This window comes from Branchiostoma lanceolatum, chromosome 1, assembly GCF_035083965.1.
Source record: "Branchiostoma lanceolatum isolate klBraLanc5 chromosome 1, klBraLanc5.hap2, whole genome shotgun sequence".
NCBI lineage: Eukaryota > Metazoa > Chordata > Leptocardii > Amphioxiformes > Branchiostomatidae > Branchiostoma > Branchiostoma lanceolatum.
The window spans coordinates 17,875,737-17,896,071 of NC_089722.1; the positions used below are offsets into that span (position 1 = coordinate 17,875,737).

Sequence of the window (20,335 nt, forward strand, 5' to 3'; positions counted from 1 at the left end):
ATAGAATTAATTGTACTTTATATAAGTAATATTTTGTGTAGCTGTGTATGCCCTTGTAATTGCAAAAATTTATTATAAACAAGAGAAAAGCGAAAGTTTGTGTTAAGTCTTCGTTGCGTTTTGATGCGGTATCTCACCTGCCGACGGCCCGCGCTGTGCATGACGGGGCATGGTTCCGTACACAGACATGACATCGGGCAGAAATCAACAACTTAGGAACCGTTTTACTCGCCTTTTTCTCAATTTTTCAAGAATGCAGACGACTCAGTCGCGTCCATAACATTCTTCCGAACCAAGAGGCGACCGAATCGACGCACTGAAGGAGATGACACTGAAGAAAAAAGGTAAGAAACGCGGGTGATTCGGAGTGCCCGCCATGTTTTGGTGGTGGGCGTCCTGCCGTAACGATCCGATGTTTACGGAAATAAATTTGTATCTGTTTACTTCGCTTAAAACTTGATCGTTAAGGTTTAAAACTGTCTGTAAGGTTTAACACACAGACATTAGTGTGACGTTTTTCCTCCTGAATGAGGACTTACACGTAAGACGTAGCAAGACGTAAAAAATATTCTAAGGGTTCCTGGAAGAAGTCGTCTGAAGAGTATTATTTCGGATCCCTTAGATTTGACAGAAAGGTGTTGCATGTTGTGTAGTCAGAAAAGAAGTCTTAGATTTATATCGACTGTCTGATCGAGAAGCATAATTCCTGGGATCAAAGGTTTGACTCTATTTAGCAAGAAAACTCGCTAAACCAGAAGTACGGATGATCTCGGGGGACAACCTAAACACCATATTTTCATTTTGTCGTCTTTATATTTATTTAGGTCAACATTTGTTTTTCTAAGCATAGCTTTCTGCTGTTGCCCGTCCTATACAAGACAATGGCGTGTCAAAATAGAGAAAACACTCCTGCTACAAAGACCAGTACGTTTGAATCTAAGGTTTAATTAGTTTTTGCAGGAGTTAATGACATATTCTTTGTAAAATCCTTAATTAGGTGTGACAGGTGTGAATTATTCATTGCCTAAACAAATCTCTATTTATTCAAATTGTTTTTATTGGTGGTAAATTAGTTAAGAGGTAAAAATCCCCATTGTTTGCTATGTACAGCATCTATAATTGTGTCAGAGATTAGGTGATTTGCGATCTTCATTTCAGCATCAGGATTTTCACAAACACTTGAGTGTTACATAAGAGGGCTTCATACATTTCCAATTAGAAGAAGTAGATACTGTGTTCTTCTGTGTAAAACTACTTCTTAAAGTGTCTAAGCCTACTTAAGACAAGATGCACTGACCTAGAATTTGAAGCAGCCATTGCTCTTTAGATTTAGCAAAGGTCCAGGGAAGAAGCTGAGAATTTTGAAGGGCCAGGTGTGTTTTAAGGGTCTTAAGGGTCCTTGCCCTTGCAGATAGAGTGTCACTGAAAATGGAAGGAACTGAAGACATACATGCATACAGGAACTTGAAATTTGAGAACTGTTTTGTTCTACAATGGACACAGCATTTTTTTTTAAACATCTACAAACAGGACAATTTAGATGAACTGCTTTGAAAAATAAGAAAATAAAAAAAACAAATTAGAACTTGAAGAACTGACTGAAGTGAACGTTTAAGTTATAAGTACGCATACTATCTACAGTGGCCACTAATAATCATCAAAAACATATTCACAAAGCTACGTATCTAGATCTGCTGAACCAATGATAAAGAATATGCTGATACTGTAAATAATGACATTTTTGCAGTGGTTTTATGATCACAGTTTTTGTGGTGACCTCTTCACTGCAAACTGAAAAGTAAACCACCGTGAAAATGCTTGTTCTATCTTCTGCCCACCTACTTTAGTAGTACCTCATGTTTAAACCGCGAAATTGAAACTACTGTAAATACTTCACTTTCTCCCTTCTGGGAAATTGAATCTCCACAAACGTAAAGGCATTTACAGATATTGTTTCTTAAATGTTTTAATTTCAGATTTTCAGAAGGCTGTGTCCTTCATACAAGAGCTCCTGCTGAAGATTAGTGAGGACACGGAATGTGCCGAGGTTCGCGACAGCCTGAACCTCGTTCTCGTGCACATGCAGCGGTACTACCGCCTTCTACGCCTACGCAGGAAAGATGGCGGCAAGGTGAACCTCGCTGCGTCCATGCCGCACGGAGGCGTCAGTCCCGCCATCCCAACCCACGACTTTCTGGACCATTTCAGTTGGAGGTGGCAGAATATAGAACACAGCGTGCCTCTGAACGGCAGCTTGCCCATAGACGGGAGAAAGGATTCGGGGATGCCGTTGGTTCTGCAAGCCGTAAAGGAAGGGGACAAGGAACTTGTTGCACAACTTATAGAGAAAGGTGAGAATCTAAGATATTTATATTGTTTTGTTGTTATCATGATTATTTGATTATAATTCCAGGGGCTGAATCAAAGGATCTTACAATTAGTTAGGTTGAATTATAACTATAAGGGTCTGTAATGACGAGGGACAGCCCGTAAACAGTTGTGGCCATAAGACTGTAAGGTCTTTTCAATAAGTGTGGTGGGTTCTTAAACATGTGAGGCTCTCCTCAAACATATGGGACCTCCGACTTTACGTCCCGTCCTTGAGGAAGCGAAAGGTATGCATTTTCACCTGAATTGAGTGAACAAGTTTATGTAAAATGCCTTCCCCAAGGGCACAACATTGGTATCTGCTGGGAATTCAAACCAAGAACCTTCAGATTCTTAGTCAACAACCCTAACCACCTTGATATTTTGACTTAGAGCCCTGTAAGCAAAATTTGGTTTACTGAAATCTGCACGCAATATATGAATATCTAAAAATGTCAGAATATCAGATGAAATTATGTGTCACAGACTTAAATAATTTCAAGACTAGGTATATTTTGAGGCCTGTTGAAATGAAACGCAATTTGGGATGAATATCCCTTCATATACTCCTGACTCTAATGTGAACTTTATGGTCATCATAAGTCAATGTTTTGGCCTGCCCTTGACATTGAGGTTCACATATTACACTCCCAAGCTATAGAAATGTTAGATGTAAAACAAACAACTTTGTTTGATCTCCACTTAAAGGTACTAAAAATCATGCACCCTAACAGGCACTTATTGGTAACCCTACGACGTAAGTAGGTAGTTTGTTTTCTCAGAACATTGTAGGGTTGCCAACATGCGGCAGGGCTCTCTCCAGGACCCGTCCCTCAGACTCCCTCCGTCCTGGGACGGAAATTTGCTTCTTGAAATGGAAAACATTCTTGAGGGAAATGTATTTTCGGCAGCTTAAAATGACAGGTTGAACAATGAAAATCGACAACAGGGGGCCCCCAAACAATGACTGGAACAGAAAAAGATTCAAAGCTTAAAAAGACAGCATTGTGACATTCGTCTCTGAATGCACTTTGAGAAATATTTTCAACTCAGGACGACAATTATAAGTCAAAAACTCGGATAATTTTTGGGCACAAGTTGATTAGACCTAAGAGTAAGAGTGCCACAAGTTTTGTAAAAACAACTTCACAGATGTATGGGAGCTTAAGTTAAAGCGCTTTTGAAGGTTTCTTAACGGTCCGTTGAACCCTCACTAAACGCGGTTGTTAGACCAAACAGTCCTTTTGTGTTTGTGGCGGCAAGTTCTTTAGGTTCCAGGGCGTGGGCTAATAACACACACATCCAAACATTCTCTCTGGCAACACGCCCGCCTGGGACATAAACAGTCCTGGTTGCCAGGCAACGGGGTCAAAGTCTTAACCTTGGCTGTGTTGTTTGTCAGCTGTCTGTGTCATCAGTCTTGTCTAATGGGTGGGAAAGTTGATATTAATACCAAAGGTTACCTTTATAACTCATTATAACTCATTAGTTCTTGGTAGTTTTGCAAAGGAACTTTTAAGATAAGAGTTTTACTAGACTGTATATCATAAAGTATAGATCTATAGCTAGATGTCAGAGGATAATTTGGTAGTAATAGGCTGTAATTTTCTCACTTTAATAACTTAAGTTGAACATAGATATTTGCTGGTTGCTATAATTTAGTAGCTTCTGGATGTCACAAGCTTGTAAATGAAAAAAGAAAGGACAAAAGCCAAAAAAATACACTTTTTTGTGCAAACAGTTTTAGTCCAGAATAAGATTCAAAGTCTGAAAATACTAATTTTCCTTCCATAAAAGTTTAACACACACTGAATTTATATATTTTGCAGTTTTTTTGTATAGTATATTTGTCAAGAAAATGTTTTGTCAATCCTTTCAAATAATATGTAATTGATAAAAAAACCACAGTTTTATCATAAAGGTTGGATTTTCCGAGAGACTAAGTTGATGACATGAGCAGATTGACATGACGTATATGAAAGGCTGAGTTGTTTTGACAGCTTTACTTGAGGGATTACTGTTGCCAGGCCTGTGTAAGGAGAAATAGTCCATCTATTATTTAACATCCTGTCTTTATACTCTAGCTGCTTGGCACGCATCCTGTATTATCTGAGGCAACAACCTTAAAGGGGACAGTTCTTGGAACGGTCCATTAATGGAAAATTGTTATTTGACTATTTGATAAGCTAAATGCACATTACCTGTTTACTGACCGTCCTTTGTTTTATAGAGACAACATTTTATCTCTTACCTTGAAAAAAAGTCCTTTAATCTCCAGAGCGGTCATTATTTGTCCGTAAAACACGAGTCTGATAAAGAAGCAATTTACTACTAGACGTAGTAGAAGTCCAAAGAATTTTTCTGTTCTGAAGTGGTAGATTTAGTACTGCAACTGACTGTTACAGTACTGGTACCGTTGAAAATTCTAGCATACATGTAAACAGTGGTACAATGATAGAATGACACATGTTAGACTACAACTCAGAGTATCAGAAAGCCCAACATTGCAACTACCTGAGGACTTTCATTCTTTCTTTGTACTGAAATTTATAGTCAGGACTAGGGGTGGATACCGGTTCGGCTTAATAAGGTCAAAGTCCAAGGTTAGGTCCATAGATTTAGGTTCAGGTCCAGACCTGAACCTGGACCTGATCCTGTCCAGTTGATGTTTTGTTTTATTAGACCAATATTAAGCACAGAGAATTAATACTGACACGCACGACTATAAAAGTTTCTTGGTGAGAAAACTTTCAAGATAAACCAGTGTTTGATATTTGAATGTTGCACTTATTTTAAATGCCTTTTTTGTCAGAGGGAAGACTCAAAACACTTTTTATCAAACAAAATAGAAAAATATATTTGTACTTTGTTCGTTTTTTTTTTTACTCAGGTTTTGGGCTTTCAGGTTTTTTTGGACTCGGTTCTTGGATGTTATAATAGTCCGAATCAGGTCCAGCGAACTGATATCCACCCCTAGTCAGGACTCAGATAATCATGTGTATCCTTATAATGTTAGTTACTATCATGTGATATGTAATTTTTGTTGACAAACTGTCTGATTTTTTCCCCACAGATAAGAAATGCGTTCGTCAGACAGACAGTCTAGGCAGGACGCCTCTGATGTACGCCGTGTGTCACGACCAGCCTGACTGCCTCAGCCTGCTGTTGGAGAATAAAGCTGACCTGGACATACAGGCACATGGTAATGGCAGCTATACAATCACTGTTTGGCGTATCCATAACTAGAGCTGTGCGCTAGGGCTGTGTGCCCTGTTGCTGTACCACCAAAATTGTTGATTAGGTGCAGGTCTGGAACCGAACATCAAGTGTATCTGAACCTGTACCTGAACAAGCTAAAACACTTGGAAATGATTTTTTGATAGGTAAATCCTATGTCAGAGATGGAAGTTTTGACAATAACCTTACAATGGAGAATGAAGACAATTAACTTTACTTACTGCGGCCTAACTTAAATGTGGACATTCACACTTCCAGATGGCATGACAGCCGTTGCCATGGCAGCAAACATAGGCAACGCCCCTGCAGTAGAGCAGCTGCTTCAGCAGGGGGCCAACTCTGACCTGCAGGACATCCAGGGACGGGCTGCAGTTCACTGGGCGGCGGCAGGGGGCGACACCAGGTGTCTGCAGGTAAATAAACAAACAAACAAACAAACGATAGTGATTTACTGTCAGGCTTTTAAGTTGTCCAAAATTTGGGTGGACCAGACCTGGACTTCCCCAATTATCTCTATGGATTAACAGTAACCTGGTAGCTTTGCATGTCAATCAATTTTCATGTTGTCCCAGTGTGTAGAATGACAACAGGCACAGTGTGTCTAAATGTTTTACCGGTACGTTATGCTACTTAAGTGTCGTCGTCTTATAGACCTCTGTCTTTGTTTGAGTTCAGATGTATATTTGTACGATCATTTCTACTGTCAAAGCTGGGAAGCAAAACGTCTTTCCCTTGGTCTCCATGTCTTATCTATCCACTAACTGTTTACCTTGGATTAAACACCCTACTTGGTCCCATGTCCTGTAGCTGCTGATAGAGGGGAAAGTGAACCCCGCGGTGCGTGATCGGGACGGCATGAGCCCCTGTATGTGGGCGTGTCGCGCCGACATGATCGACCACCTGGACATGATCCAGTCCGCCCCGACCTTTGACACGGAGGAGGATGATGGGATAGAACGGGACATGGCGGGGCGGACGTGGACCCACTGGTCGGTCAGGAAGACTGAACCACTGCAAGTTCTACAGGTGGGGGACGTTCCTAAAGACACTTAGATCTCACTAGACCTGTGACATGTTGGTGGCCTCGCTGCATCCTAAATTGGATTTGTGTTACCCTTGACTTAATGATAGGACTATCATGCAAGTATACTGTCAATGCAGAAATGTTCGCTGTGGTTTTATGTTTGCGGTTTTTGTGGTGAACTTTCAGCGCGAACTTAAAACCACCGCGAAACTTTTTGCTCACCTATGACTGTAGTGCTACTATCGTTTCGAACACGAACTTAAAACCCCCGGGAACACTCAATTTTCTCCCTACCGCGAAATAAAAACCATGCGAACTTAAATACATTTACAGTAAGTAAAATGACAACAAAAACACAAATTAAGCGTAAAAACATTTGTATTTTATCAATGACAGTCGTTGAGCGCGTTGTCAAATCGCTTGGTCACAGCACGGTTGCCACATGCCACAGGTCCAGTTAGATGAGCTAAGCCTACGCACTCATTTTTCCTGAGTAGAGTAAGGAAATTTGTGTAAAAAGTGCCTTTCCCAAGGGCAAAACACTGGGATTCAAAATCAAACCCAGAAGTTTTAGATTATGCATGTCAGCCAACTGCCCAAACCACAAGGCAACAATAACTATTCTTATACACTTTGAATAAGATACTACCTTGCTATTGTTTTAAGACTACAAGCTTGCAAATTTCTTTACTACATGGTATAAGTAAAGTGTACAATTCCTAATTTTATTAAATGCAAGTCATTATTTGCATCAAAATTTTAATGATGTCTACATGTCTACAGACCTTACTGAAGAACCACAACATGGCAGCTATAATGGACAACGAGGGCAAATCTGCCTTCCTCGTGGCAGCTGAACAGGGTAAGTTTCTTTTGTTCTGTTTTAACTTTCAAGTTTTGGCATAATCTTTCAAATTGTTTTCTTTTGCTTAAGTTTAGATCTTGGGGCTATCTATTAGATTGTCACCAAAGAATCTCCAAGCCCTATAGGATATATTTTTCAGTAATACACCCGGTGTTCTCTCGATCACTGTGCAATTTTAGAGATTGGCTGATGTTTTCAAGTCCTTGATCCCTGTCCTATATCATGGGGTAGATTTTAAGCTGAAAAAGTGATGTGGAGTCACTGCCGATTTTTTTCTTCATTTCAGCGACCTTCTGGCAATCAATTATGGCAGAAACTTGTCGGTGTGACAGGGGCTTTAAGAAGAATTTAGTCAGTTGATAGCAGTAACTGTTTTCCTGGACAACATTAGACCTTGACGATGACCTCTGACCCCTGTAGGTGCCTTGCCGGCATGTAAGTTGATGTTGTCTGAGTTGGGATATAAAGTTTGATCTTCAGTAGATATTATCCAAAGCATGGACCAAGCTCCTTGACAATGTTAGACCTTGACCATGACCTCTGACCCCTGTAGGTGCCTTGCCAGCGTGTAAGTTGATGATATCGGAGTTGGGGCAGGACTGCCTGGACGACAGAGATGACGAGAAGAGAACATGTTTACATCTCGCCACCATTTGTGGGCACGGGGAGCTCGTCAACTTCTTCCTGGAAAATGGAGGTGTGTGTTTTCTTTTTTGTCACGTGATGCTTTCCTGGAATGGAAAGTAGCAGGACAAGTAGCAGGACACACTTCAGTATAAAGTGAGAAGCATTGATGCTTCAAAATTTATACTGGAGTGCACAAGAAAGGTGCAAAAATTAAGCATGTTTGAACGTTCGGGGTACAATCTACAAAATATGTAAAAATGAACTAAAAGTTGCTGACTCGTTCCCTTTTGACGCCCTCTTTTATGTGATGCTAAGCACAGGTCATGTGAACTGCAGCCAACGCACAGCAACAAATTTACGCTGACGGAACAAACATATGGTATCCTATTAGGAGGTGAAATGATGTTGTTTGGAATTTGAATGTTAGATGACTTGAATTAGGAACCTCAAGACCCCGTTCACACTCATTTTTTTCAATCGCGATTGAAGTATAATCGCGATTGGTCGATCTGATCGCGATTGAACGCAAAGAAACTTTTGCGTTCACACTGCTTTTCGCCAAGTTGATTAAAGTACGCCGTGATCCGATCGCGATTGAAGCACGATTGAGGCACGCTTATTATTTGAGGTCATAGGTTGAGGTCAGCGGTCAGCGTCGCTTGCTACAAAATGGCGGGAGTTCGCCAACTTTTGGAGAATGTTCTGTAGCCGTGGAAGGGAAGGCAATCGGCGGGCTATGATCGCGAGAAGGCGTGAACGACGAAGGCTTTTGTATATTAGCCTAGCTGTAATACAGGTAATGAACACGGCAAGAGCTGTAGACAGGACAATCTGGGAGCGTGAACAAAGCGACGATTGGTGATTCCCACCCCCGGAACAAGCCGAAATACACGCCGATCGCGATGGAATGAATCGTAGTTGCGTTCACACTCAAAATTTGATAGGATTGGATTGGATCCGATCACGATTAATCCTCCCCAAACTACCTCCGGAGGTAGATACAATCCAATCGCGATTGGATCGTTTTGGATCGTTCCAATCGCGATCGGGAGCATTCACACTGAAAACGCGATTATACTTCAATCGCGATTGAAAAAATGAGTGTGAACGGGGTCCAAAGAATACCTTCTTTATCCTTTATCCTAAAACTTAAAGGTAGTCTCTTGGCACCAAATTATGTTAGGGAGAAGTTTAAGTTTTATCTAGGTTGCCCAATGTGCATGTTGTTAAAAAAAAGTATTCCAACCCTGTTTTCCAGCCGACCTCCACGCCACCGACTGTCACGGCGCCACCGCCTGGGACTACGCTGAGAACCGCCAACTGCACTACTGCATGCTGGTCCTGGAGGCCCACCAGAGACAACAACTGCAGGAGTCTGGTCATCTATCCCCCTCCCAACACCTACCCCCCTCCCAACATCTACCCCCCTCACAACACCTACCCCCCTCACAACATCTACCCCCCTCACAACACATACCCCCCTCACAACACATACCTGCCTCTCAACACCAACCCCCCTCACAACACAGCAGGAACACCCCCCAGTCTCAGGCACACCCACCGCACCCCCCTCCCACGCCTCCCAGCAGGGCATCCAAGAAACAGAAGAATGGGTCGGAGCCACACAAACAGCAAAACCACAGTGCAATAGGTACGATATCATCTCTAAGCTACAACCACTCAAGAAAGTTACAAGATTTTGAAGTGAGCTATAGAATTTATGTAAGTTTCTTGAGTGGTTGTAGCTTCCCTGTTTGCAGTGATTTCCATGTTTGAATTGGCTTTTATTTATAATCAAATAATTGATGCTACTACTTTCTATAGAATCTTGTGTGATGAAATGTTAACTGTTTTTTTTTTCAGAACCAATGGAAGAGGATGATCAGGACAGCAGACAGGGAGAGCTGCTGCAGTCCCAGCTGAGTGGGCAGGGGGAGCTGGTGCAATCTATGGACAGAATGGATGTCGGTCAAAACAACAAAGGTATGCCAGCTTCTTCAGTAATGCCCGTCCAAAACAGGTTGATATGCTAGATGCTGTACCTTTTAGCTTATTACTAAATGTTAAATAGAAAGTCATGTGTCGGTTTCAAGGATGTCTTTCTTTCTGTCTCATTGGATAATTTAGTATATACTGCAATTCTTGTTTCTTTCACTGTTACTTTGATATGTTCACTGCTTTCACAATCCTCCGTACCGTGAACTTATCATCACCGTGAAAAACCTGTTGTAATTATTTATGATTCCTTCACACATCCATTCTGTAAATCACTTTGCAACACCATGCAGTTAAAGTTCAGTCACTGTGAAAATGTCCATTTTTCTTACACTGTGAAATTTTGTTATGGTGAAGATAAAGTGAAACACTAATTCCACTCAGTCTGGTAGAGATCATGACCAATCAGAGACTCAGTGGACATAGTGGGATAGGGTGGTGTCCCATTTATACATCCTAAATTTCAAGTCAATCCATTGATCTAAAGTAACATGAATCAAAGTTGAACATTTTTGACTACCGGTACCCTTTATTGAGGGAATAATTGATGAAACCAACCGACTGTCCCTGGGACTACCTTACATTTACCATATTTTACTCACAGTTTTGTTTGATTTGCCCTTCAGTTGCTGATAGGTCGAGAAGTAACAGTGATGTGAACAGTGACCAGAGTCTGAGTGTGGGGATGAGTGTGTCGGACATCGATGGCGAGGGGCCAGACACAGAGGAAGGGCAGGGCAGGGCTGTGCAAGTAAGCACCTCTTTAATCAGGAACTTAAAACCCCTGTCCTGCTGGACCCATATATATGTGGGTTGCACAATGACATTACAGAACCCGTATGTCGGTCCCGTATATGTACAGGTTGGGGGTATTTTACAACTGAATGCGTCACAGAGCACCAAAACGCACCGAATGCGGAAGTAATTATGCCACAGCAGCGCAGAAAAAGTCAAGGGCCAATGACCTGATTTAGAAATCAAATTAATGAAATAGATTTCGTAAAAAAGACAGCAGCAGGACAAGGGTTAAGCAATACGTAGCTGTTAGGAGGTCTCAGTTTTAATCTTCTAACTGCTGCGAAACCAATTTGGTGCCAAAAGGCTACCTTAGCAGATTTAAGGTTAAGCAGGAAAGAGCATATTTGTATTTGGCATTACTGTTGTTTATTTCCAGTCTCCCCGTGGACCTGGTATGCAGCAGCAACATGCGAACCACGTACCTCACCCTCCGGCACGGGGCCAGCCTCCCACACAGAACAATCAACAGGTGTGTACTGGTAGAGCATCACATTGGTGCTGTGGAGGAGTTCAGAGGGCACCGTGACTGCACATTTCAGTCAGTCTTGTCTTTTTAATGAAATATCGGAGGTGCTTTAAGTTCCCACAAAAGATATAAAGATAAAAAGATAGAAAGAATGGTTGAATTTGTATTGCTTCTTTTTCAGATGATGCAATACTATGATGGCTACCCACCTCAGGAGATGTACCCCCAGGAGTACCCCCCTCTCCAGGTCCCCACGGGCCCCCTGGCTGCCCCACACCCCCCTCCCACTTCCCCAGCCCACCATCTGCAGCCCCCTGAGCCCCAGCAGAGACGGGGCCCCCCTCCCGCCCAGCTGGCCCCCCTGGGACCCCTGGGACCCCTCCAGCCCGTGGAGAAACAGAAGAAGAAGAAGAAGAAAGGCAGCAAGGCTGAGAAGGAGTCTGTCCCTGCACCTCTCAGGCCCAACAGACCAGCCAGTCACACTATGGGAGAAGGTGGGGAGGTTTTAAAGATTCGTGGTTAATCTGTCAAGTCAAAGCCTTTAGTTTTCTTCGAAATACTTGTTTGGCCACATGGCCGCTTTTCAACAAGGTAATTGACATAGTAATAGATTTTCTTATACATTTAAAGTAAAGTGCTTTACCAACAAGCTTTTCACCAGTCATCTGGTCCTTCTCAAGTTCATTTGACCTAAAGCTTAATATGTCACTTGACCTAAGCAGAACTGTGACGTCAGCAACTGTCGGGACGGATCGGATACTAGAGATAGCCCTGCTATGTAGTAACTAACGAAAGTTTTACAGTTATAGGAGGAATGTTTTACGTTTAGACATATCTTAAGTTCATATATTATATGTATTTCCTATTTACAAAAACCAGTGATTGAGAATTTGAGGATGATATTTGTCTTAGAAATGGAAAATGATGTACAGTCAAGTTTTAGATTACTGAAAACTTTTATTCTGATTCTAAACAAGAAAAGCAAAATCATGTTCGATGTGGTACGAGAATTCCTTGATAAGCTTTTTTGACAGTAGACTACAGTAATCACAATAACTAACCCTGGCCAATCTTCCCAAAATAGTATATTGTGTTTCCTTTCCACAGGAAGAGGACCAGAGGACCATGACATGCCGGCATGGGAGATCGAGCGGCCCAGCGCCCCTGTTCCTCCCCCCTCCCCTCGGGCGGCATTTGGCAGCAGCCCTCCCCCACCAAAACACAGCAAAGGTACAGCAGCACACCCTGGCACGGTCATATGTTATACTAATCGTCTAAAAGAACCTCTGGACAGTACAAGCTGCATATCCAGACAGATTTATTTACTAGGCATCTCTTTCCTTTTAAGTTTTTTTTTTTTCACGCTTTATTTGTGCACTTTACTAGGGAACCTCTAGTTTTACCTTTCTCTCTGCTTTAGGAACATTTGGAGAAAGGATGCACAGGGATGAGCACCATTCTCCCAGAGATGGTCCCAAGGAGGATGGAGATGAGGATGGCGTACACCTGGGAGTACCACAGCCTGGTTACCATGGTAACAGGCACGGGCCTGCAGGCAGGAAGCAAGCAGCAATACTACCTCCGGTAGGTTCAAAGTAGCATGAGAGCTCAACTATATAAAAACAGCAATACTACCTCCGGTAGGTTCAAAGTAGCATGAGAGCTCAGCTATATAAAAAGACAATTAAGCTTTGTACACAACCAAGTGATTTTTTAAACCAACGTTTTGGTGAGCATCTGCCACCTTCGTCAGGGTAGTTCTGACTGGTTCACATTCACGGATGAGAGCTCAACTGCGTTGGTAAACATTGTGAATGAAAACGTTAAATTCCGAAATTAATTCCAGTAAAATTTTCTGCCACTATTGGAAATGGCTCGCTTCATATAGTGAGTTTCATCAATTACAAAGAAGTGATTTTAGAAGTGGGTCAAATGTCCCTCGTGTGCAATCCCCTATCTATGTTTCAGTGATGGTACAGGCTTCCAGAAATCTCAAGAAATAGCGAGTCATTATCTTGAGAAAGGTTCAAGAATTTAAAGCAGCCTAGAATTCTGAAAGTCTTGTGTCGTTGTTTGTGAGTTGCAGTTCTGGATCAGAACTTTAGATTTATAAAAATTCCAGGGCTGTCTCAAGGACCCATCCATCCCAAAATGTGCTTGTTGGGACGGACAAAAATGTTGTCCCAATTTCCGTCGTCTGAAAGATTTGAACCTCATGGCATGAAATTGACAAAAATGTATCTTCATAAGCTTGAAATGATGAATTTAACAACGAAAATTGACAACATGGCCTACGGAACAATGAGTGGGATGGAAAAAAATTTAAAGCAGGAGACAGCCCTGTTTGATTTTATCACACTGCACTAAACCTGACTTCTATTTCCCCACCCCAGGACATTCAGCACGAGGGGAAGACTGGGATCCCCTCCCTGCAGAGACCAAAGACCCCCCTACGGAAGGGGCTAACCTCCACACCCTCTGCACCCCCTAGGCTGGGGGGAAGGCTCAACAGACCCGTCGCTTACTGACGAAAAAGAAAATTATGACATAGCACATGTACATTCTCAAATCATACCAATCTGTGGAATTTACAACTAGATTTTGGACAGATTAGTCACATAGTTAGTTAGCCAAGTCTAGTTAATCAATTAAATCTTGATGAGTTTTTTGTAAAATGATGATGACTGCTGAGTGCAAGTCATTAAAACCCATCACTCAAGTGCCCTGCTCAACTACAAAGAGCTCATATACTTATTAAAGCTGGGGTGCAACCTTGTGAAGGTCTGTATGCCATAGCTTTGACAGGTTGTACAATGTTCCTAATAGTTATTGTAGGATAATCTCTCAAAATTCTTCCCTACAATACAATACTGCAAGCTACCCAATATCAGCAAATTAGATACAATAGTTGACCATGCAGGCCATTGTCTTGTCTTTCTCTAGCTCTATGATTGAATCATTAAAAAATTCACCTTATAGCTCTATACCAACCTCCTTGTCTATACTTTGTATGAAAAATTGTATCAGATAAACTGGTGGTTGTTAGAATTACAAAATACATTCCAATAGCGCTTGAACTATACATGCAGGGACCACCTTTCAGAACAAGCCAGTGTGGAAAGCTTTCAAATTGCAATATGTGTATTTGTGACACATCAAAAGTTATTTGGATAAGAACTGTGGTACACATTTGTGTGATGCTTGAAGGTTATTTTGACATCAAAACCTACTGCTCCAGATGTACTGAAATGTTTTAGCTGCCTTAGGCCCCCATTCCACAGATGACAATTTCACTGTGATATCACTTTGACCTAAATTGGATGTACAGTCTAACCATTATCAAGTTGGGATAGGCTCTTTACAGCCAAGATATTGTAAGGACAAAATGGAAGTCCAGAGTCCGCCATCTTGAATTTGCCAGTCATGTCACATGGTCCAACAAATTGATAAGGATCGTATTCCTTACAAAAATTTTCTCAGTAATAGTTTGCATGTATTCTTAAAAATACAAACTTCAATTCCTTAAAATTTGTATGAATACTTTCTTAAGGCACCCGTGTTCATGGACTATGTATTCACCAAGCATTGACTATCTACATGATGCATTTTCTATGCATGTATCAGGCATTGGCTATGCATACCAGAGGCTATGCAGTTAGCTTTCTGTCATCCAGACTGGACAGCTCTTTCCACTGACTGCTAAACTGTGTAAAATGTACATGTAGATATCTTGACTAAGCTGTCAGCCTTCATATAGTTGTAACTTGCATTGTAGATATGATCCCAGAAAGTTATACTTTGCTGTTTTCTCTTCTGTAATGTAGTATCTATGCTGTACATCATGTACATAATATCACATTGTAGTTTCTTACAAATCCTATGGGCACAAATTTAGATAAAATTTTAAGATTTCAGTCTAGTTATATAGACTGATGTGAGTATACGTAGATTATGTCTTGTAAAGATATAGAATATATTGTGAAGCTAAGGAAGGTGTACTACATGTACTACATGTATAGTAGTTAGTAATATAGACATGCATTTGTCTTAGTGTCTTATGTATAGTTTTTGTATGTAAGAATAGTGTAAATGTGGCAACTTTGTATGGAGTGCAGGAGACAGACAGAACAGACTCTTAATAGATTACTTTTTTTTTTTTAACGAACTTGCTCAGTGCAAGGCCATAGGGGGCCACTCATCTAAGCACTGAACTAATTCTTACTATAGCAGCATCTCTTCACCCTATTGTAGGTAAATGAATTGCAGGGAGATATTGTAAAAACAAATGCTATTACACAGTTTGATAGGAACTTTTGAAGTTTAAACCTCCTTGCAAAAACTAACCAAACTGTCTTCAAAATGAAAGCCACTTTTAAAAATTGGCCTAGCCTTCCAAAAACTTGGCCCAATCCCCAAACATCCACGTAGCCCTATCTTTGATGTGAAAACCTGATCTAAATTTTGTATATAGGTGGTTCTATGGCTGTCACAGTTAGATGAATGTGTAACAGTTGTATTTCTGTGTTTTAAACCTGTACATATTCTATTGAGAACTGATCTGTGACTGTGAGATGTGGTTAGGTATAAGTTCCTATCGAGGCTGTAGCAGATTTGCATAGGATATTGTATACAAAGAAGGCCTTATAAAGAGATCTATCATCTATGATTCAGGTAACTACAAGTAGGGAAAACAGTGGAACTTTCTTATTAGGTAGATAATGTGTGTGCAACAAATCTATCAATTTATCCTCTATTAACATTTATCCGCTGGGTTACATAAAATTGACATTTTTCGTGGTGGTTTAACGTTCAGAGTTTTCACAGTGACCTCTTCACTACGAACCTAAAACCGTTCCAAAAATACATGTTTTGTCTTCTGCCCACCTACCCTCTTGTTTCAACTGTGACCTAAAAAAGAAACATTTTCTCCCTACTGCGAAATTCTTACAGTAGCCTGAGTAGCCTCCGTAGTGACCGCTGTGTGCTGGCTCAAAAAAATTCGCTTGCTAACCTTAGCAAGCGAAATTTTTTGAGCCAGCGGTCACTACGGAGGCTGGTACTCAGACTAGTCTTACAGTATATCTTTCCACTTTTAAAGATAGTGTGTCCCAGAGATCTCTAGTGCAGCCACACTGGAGTGTAGTCTCTACCAGACTAACCGCGCCGGCTATAGGGAGAACATTTGCCGGGGGACTTTTGACCCTCTCTCCGTAGCCGACTCCCTTCATACAATTGACTCTATTTGGCCAATTTCTACTATTTTCCCAGCGAACCGCGGAGGCTGGTAGAGCCTAACAGGAGTGCATTATACTGGGGATGTTGAATTGGAGATCTCTTTTAAGAAATTTTCTGGATGAAGGACAAGGGTGACCTGGTGGAATTATGATGCTACAACCCTTTCATGTTTCATGTAGCAGCTGTGCAATCCACAGACCTCAGCACTGCTTTTATCGAGAAAAGAATCATAATGTTGACACAAATCGAGTGCCTTGACAAAACCCTCAAATTGGTTTGACACTGCTAGGCAGGAACAACACATTGTCATGTAGATATGATTATTATGTACTCTTCTCAGATTTTATAATTACAAAAATGTATGTACGTTGTCTGACACTTGACTGTATGCATAGTTGCATGTACTTTTACCATAATGTTAGTTGTAAGTATGTAACAAAATTATCTCTCCTTGCAATGAAGTTTACTTGGTCCAAGTTAGGTATTTATGTCTGTAATAGTAAGCTTATGTATTTGAAGAGAGTAAAATTTGTGGTTTCTTAAAAGAATGTTTTTGTCATTGCTGTCTGTTACTTCAACTATGAATACATATAGTTGATGACAATAACGTAAATTTTCTTGGGGCAACCCACCCGCTAAGTCAGCCATTGTGCCCATTGCACAAAAATGAAATCATTACAAATGAAGTATCATTTTAAAGAACAATATATACAAGACTGCCTATCATCCAAAAAGACAACAGACATACTTGATCGTGGGAAATTTCGGCACTTTTTTCTTGGGACCAGCTCATATAAGCAGCCCTGGTGCAAAATAGCCTGGAGTCCAGCCTTATTAGCTTTCCGTTCGCTACCGAAGCGAGGAGCGGAGCTTGGGTAGCGAACGGAAAGCTAATAAGGCTGGACTCCAGGCTAGGTGCAAAACCCATGAATGTACGATCATGGCAATTAGAGTTTCCTTGTACCTTTACAAGCTTTCAAACCTTACATAATAGAATAATAAAATCAATGAAGTAACAAAGGAGTATCATATGATAAACCGAAATCAAGTTCCCAAACTTGTTTTATGTTACCGTAACTTCACAGATATTGCATCAGTAAGTCCTGTATCACTTAAGTTTAAGACTCAAAAAGAAGCTATGAAGATGTGGCACATGTTAAACAAAGTTTAACAATACTCTTTATTGCTATGTCACAGTGACATACATGTAAGTAACTTATCAGTAGAAAAAATTGCATCTGTTTTATTGAGATACCCAGCAGTAGCAAGCAACCCTTAATGCATAATGACCATACCATCCTATTCTTTGGTCAATACAAATGTATATATTGCAAGGTGTGCTAATGCTCATAAAAACAAGTTCATGAAATCAAAGTATGAAGAACTTGCTACTTCACAATAAATGCTCTTCAGTTCTGTTACGTCATTTAAAGTTGATACAATTTTTTTCACGTTATATGAAAGCATTTGGTTTAATAGTTGCTACTGACTGCCGAACATACAAAGTCAGAAAAGGCAATAAAGTATTAAAGATACTACTTGTATGCAGAGAAGAACATGTGTTCTCTTTCCAGTATCTTCATTGTACATGATAATATACTGATTTTTTTTAAATCAATCAAAGTACAATTTTTTTTTTAATGTAGGCGCTGGTCTTACTTAAGACAGAATTATCATTCATATCTTATATTAGTTGACCATAGCTTTGCCTTGTGAGTACATTAGTCTCCAAAATGAGGGAAGCAGAAAAACCTGATAAAATGCAAATCTGCCCTAGAATGGTTCAACATGCCAATCAGGGTTGGTTTACAGACTGGATGGTACTGTAATCATTATTTCCTGAAACTAGTGAAAGCTGTTGAAACTTCTGAACTTGAATCACAGTCCCAACAAAGATCATACCCTCGCTTGGAGCAGTAACCAAGACATCAAGCTGCCTCCCTTACAATCATCATGCTTGTGTTGAAAAGATTCAAGTTTTCAACTGACCCACAAATTGAGTCTGTGCAGAAGTTGATCAAGGTGATCTTCACTTGATCCATACAGTTGCAAGTCCCTTCTCAACAAACATATTGTAAATGTTGAAACTTTTGCAGTGGTTTTATTTTCATGGCGACCTCTCCACAGCAAAATCATATGCATCTCCAAACTCCAATGTATTGTTTCAAAATTGAAACATTGCTAAAACATCCTTTTTCCTCTTCCCTGGAAATAAAACCACCGCAAATGTATATGAATATACGGTAATATGTCTATTATGAGGAGTACATTTGCACCTAACCAAATACGAAGTCAATCCCAGACACTGCTTAAAACATTGTCTTTCCTCAATCAGCTATCTACATAGATAAGTAATCTCATTGTGTAGTTGAAAGTCTGAGGAACGGTCCATCGTTAGGAAGATCCAGATGTTGATGTGGACTCCTCACTGGATGGTTTTGCAGAGGGGGGTTTCTGTGGCTCACTGTTTGTACCCAGAATAGTCCTTTCTACATCCTCGATGTTTATTTCCTTTACCTTCATTGCTTTCTGGTGAAGAGAAATGGGGTCATGGATAAATGATACACCACGGCTGTTAATGACAGAAACACCCTGTCAATAGTGCAAAAGAAGTCTTACTGACAGGAAGCACAGGAATACCGTTAAATCGGCAAACATTTAATCAAAACATCCATGCAACGGCTTGAAGAGTGTAGATCTAAAGCGGTTGACTTGCAAGCCTAATAATACTTAGTAATATCGTGAAAGGTTGGAGGTACAACTTTTTTTCTAACAGCCATCTCTTTAACATTCTAGTTAATTGCTATTGTTTGGTTCGTGTCATTTTAAAGGATCATCCACAGGGTAGACAGGATCACTAGGGGTTTGTGACAAATGGAATATCCTGTCAATAGTGCCTAAAAATTGTTTCACAATGACAGGAACCACTTCTCAATAACCTCTGCCAAACGTTATATTACATGTAGTATTCGGTTTACCTTGTACTCAGAGTTCTGCCACTGGTCAAAAGTCACAGCCATGCCAGCGTGCATCTTTCGCAAAATCAATTGGTCATTACCATGGCCCAGGCCAAACATGGACAAATGCTAACCCATTGATGATGATGATATCCTATTAGGCTCGCCCCTGAGGCTTCGCCAAAAAAAGAACATGGAAATGGGGGATGGGGCAACGTTATATGATGTTGGGAACAATGTTGTTGTTTTTAATCAGAATGGCTCAGTCCCATGCGTTAGTGTGACACACGCTGGCAGGCCGGTACCTTTTCGCCGGGACCCCGAGGTCGGGAAGGCGGGGGAATCGGTCAGAGATACCTTGACGCAAGACTGGTACTTCTTGAAGAGCGGCGTGCAGGCCTCGTTCGCTCGGTCGCCCTTCAGGAACTTCTCGGAGAACCATTTGTTGAAGCACTGGTCGTAGTCCCTCTTCATGTCAGTACACTCGGAGCCCACGCTGTTCATGGCGAATGGTTTCTCGAACGAGAGAGAGAAAAGCCGAGGAAAGTCGAGTTTTTCGTCGGAACGTTGTTTACTTCAAGACTTCAGCTTTGGACGGTGAAGCCTTTGGACAGCTGTGTCGTCTGCAGCGTTATCCAAAATTCCACTACGGCAAAGTAGTTCTACAATAATACGTCCTTTATTTCTTACGAAACGGTAACTTGTCACCCAATCATTTCATTTTCAATACTCTATTACGCTCTGTGGATGTTTTATACTAAATA

General features: G+C 40.9%; 2 protein-coding genes across 3 annotated transcripts; one reads left to right on the plus strand and one right to left on the minus strand.

The window, feature by feature from the left end:
- Positions 1–85: 85 nt before the first annotated feature.
- Positions 86–17,162, plus strand: LOC136438856 (inversin-like). The gene is made up of 15 exons (XM_066433869.1): positions 86–344; positions 1,977–2,351; positions 5,441–5,569; positions 5,863–6,017; positions 6,412–6,630; positions 7,412–7,490; positions 8,047–8,190; positions 9,379–9,771; positions 9,984–10,103; positions 10,742–10,866; positions 11,290–11,382; positions 11,561–11,873; positions 12,487–12,609; positions 12,800–12,963; positions 13,773–17,162. Exons 1-15 carry the CDS (start codon positions 326–328, stop codon positions 13,905–13,907), a joined length of 2,586 nt encoding a protein of 861 aa, XP_066289966.1. The 5' UTR covers positions 86–325; the 3' UTR covers positions 13,908–17,162.
- A 597-nt stretch (positions 17,163–17,759) lies between these two features.
- On the minus strand, positions 17,760–20,238 carry LOC136438980 (TP53-regulated inhibitor of apoptosis 1-like). Of its 2 annotated transcripts, none has more exons than XM_066434059.1 (2): positions 19,929–20,210; positions 17,760–19,143 (listed from the first exon to the last, which is right to left on the minus strand). In XM_066434059.1, the coding sequence occupies exons 1-2, from the start codon at positions 20,073–20,075 to the stop codon at positions 19,009–19,011; spliced, it is 282 nt and encodes a 93-aa protein (XP_066290156.1). In that variant the 5' UTR covers positions 20,076–20,210; the 3' UTR covers positions 17,760–19,008. The 2 variants fall into 2 exon arrangements, with proteins under 2 accessions (XP_066290156.1, XP_066290164.1); XM_066434067.1 differs by having other exon boundaries at positions 19,029–19,143; positions 19,877–20,238.
- Between the last annotated feature and the right edge of the window lie 97 nt (positions 20,239–20,335).

Excerpts from the sequence above, each read along its gene's own strand:
- LOC136438856 (XM_066433869.1), top strand. Across the intron at positions 5,570-5,862 it reads CCTGGACATACAGGCACATG|ATGGCATGACAGCCGTTGCC; the intron begins GTAATGGCAGCT and ends TCACACTTCCAG. Across the intron at positions 9,772-9,983 it reads GCAAAACCACAGTGCAATAG|AACCAATGGAAGAGGATGAT; the intron begins GTACGATATCAT and ends TTTTTTTTTCAG.
- LOC136438980 (XM_066434059.1), bottom strand. The coding sequence starts at position 20,075 with ATGAACAGCGTGGGCTCCGAGTGTACTGACATGAAGAGGGACTACGAC. Across the intron at positions 19,144-19,928 it reads AGTACCAGTCTTGCGTCAAG|AAAGCAATGAAGGTAAAGGA; the intron begins GTATCTCTGACC and ends TCTCTTCACCAG.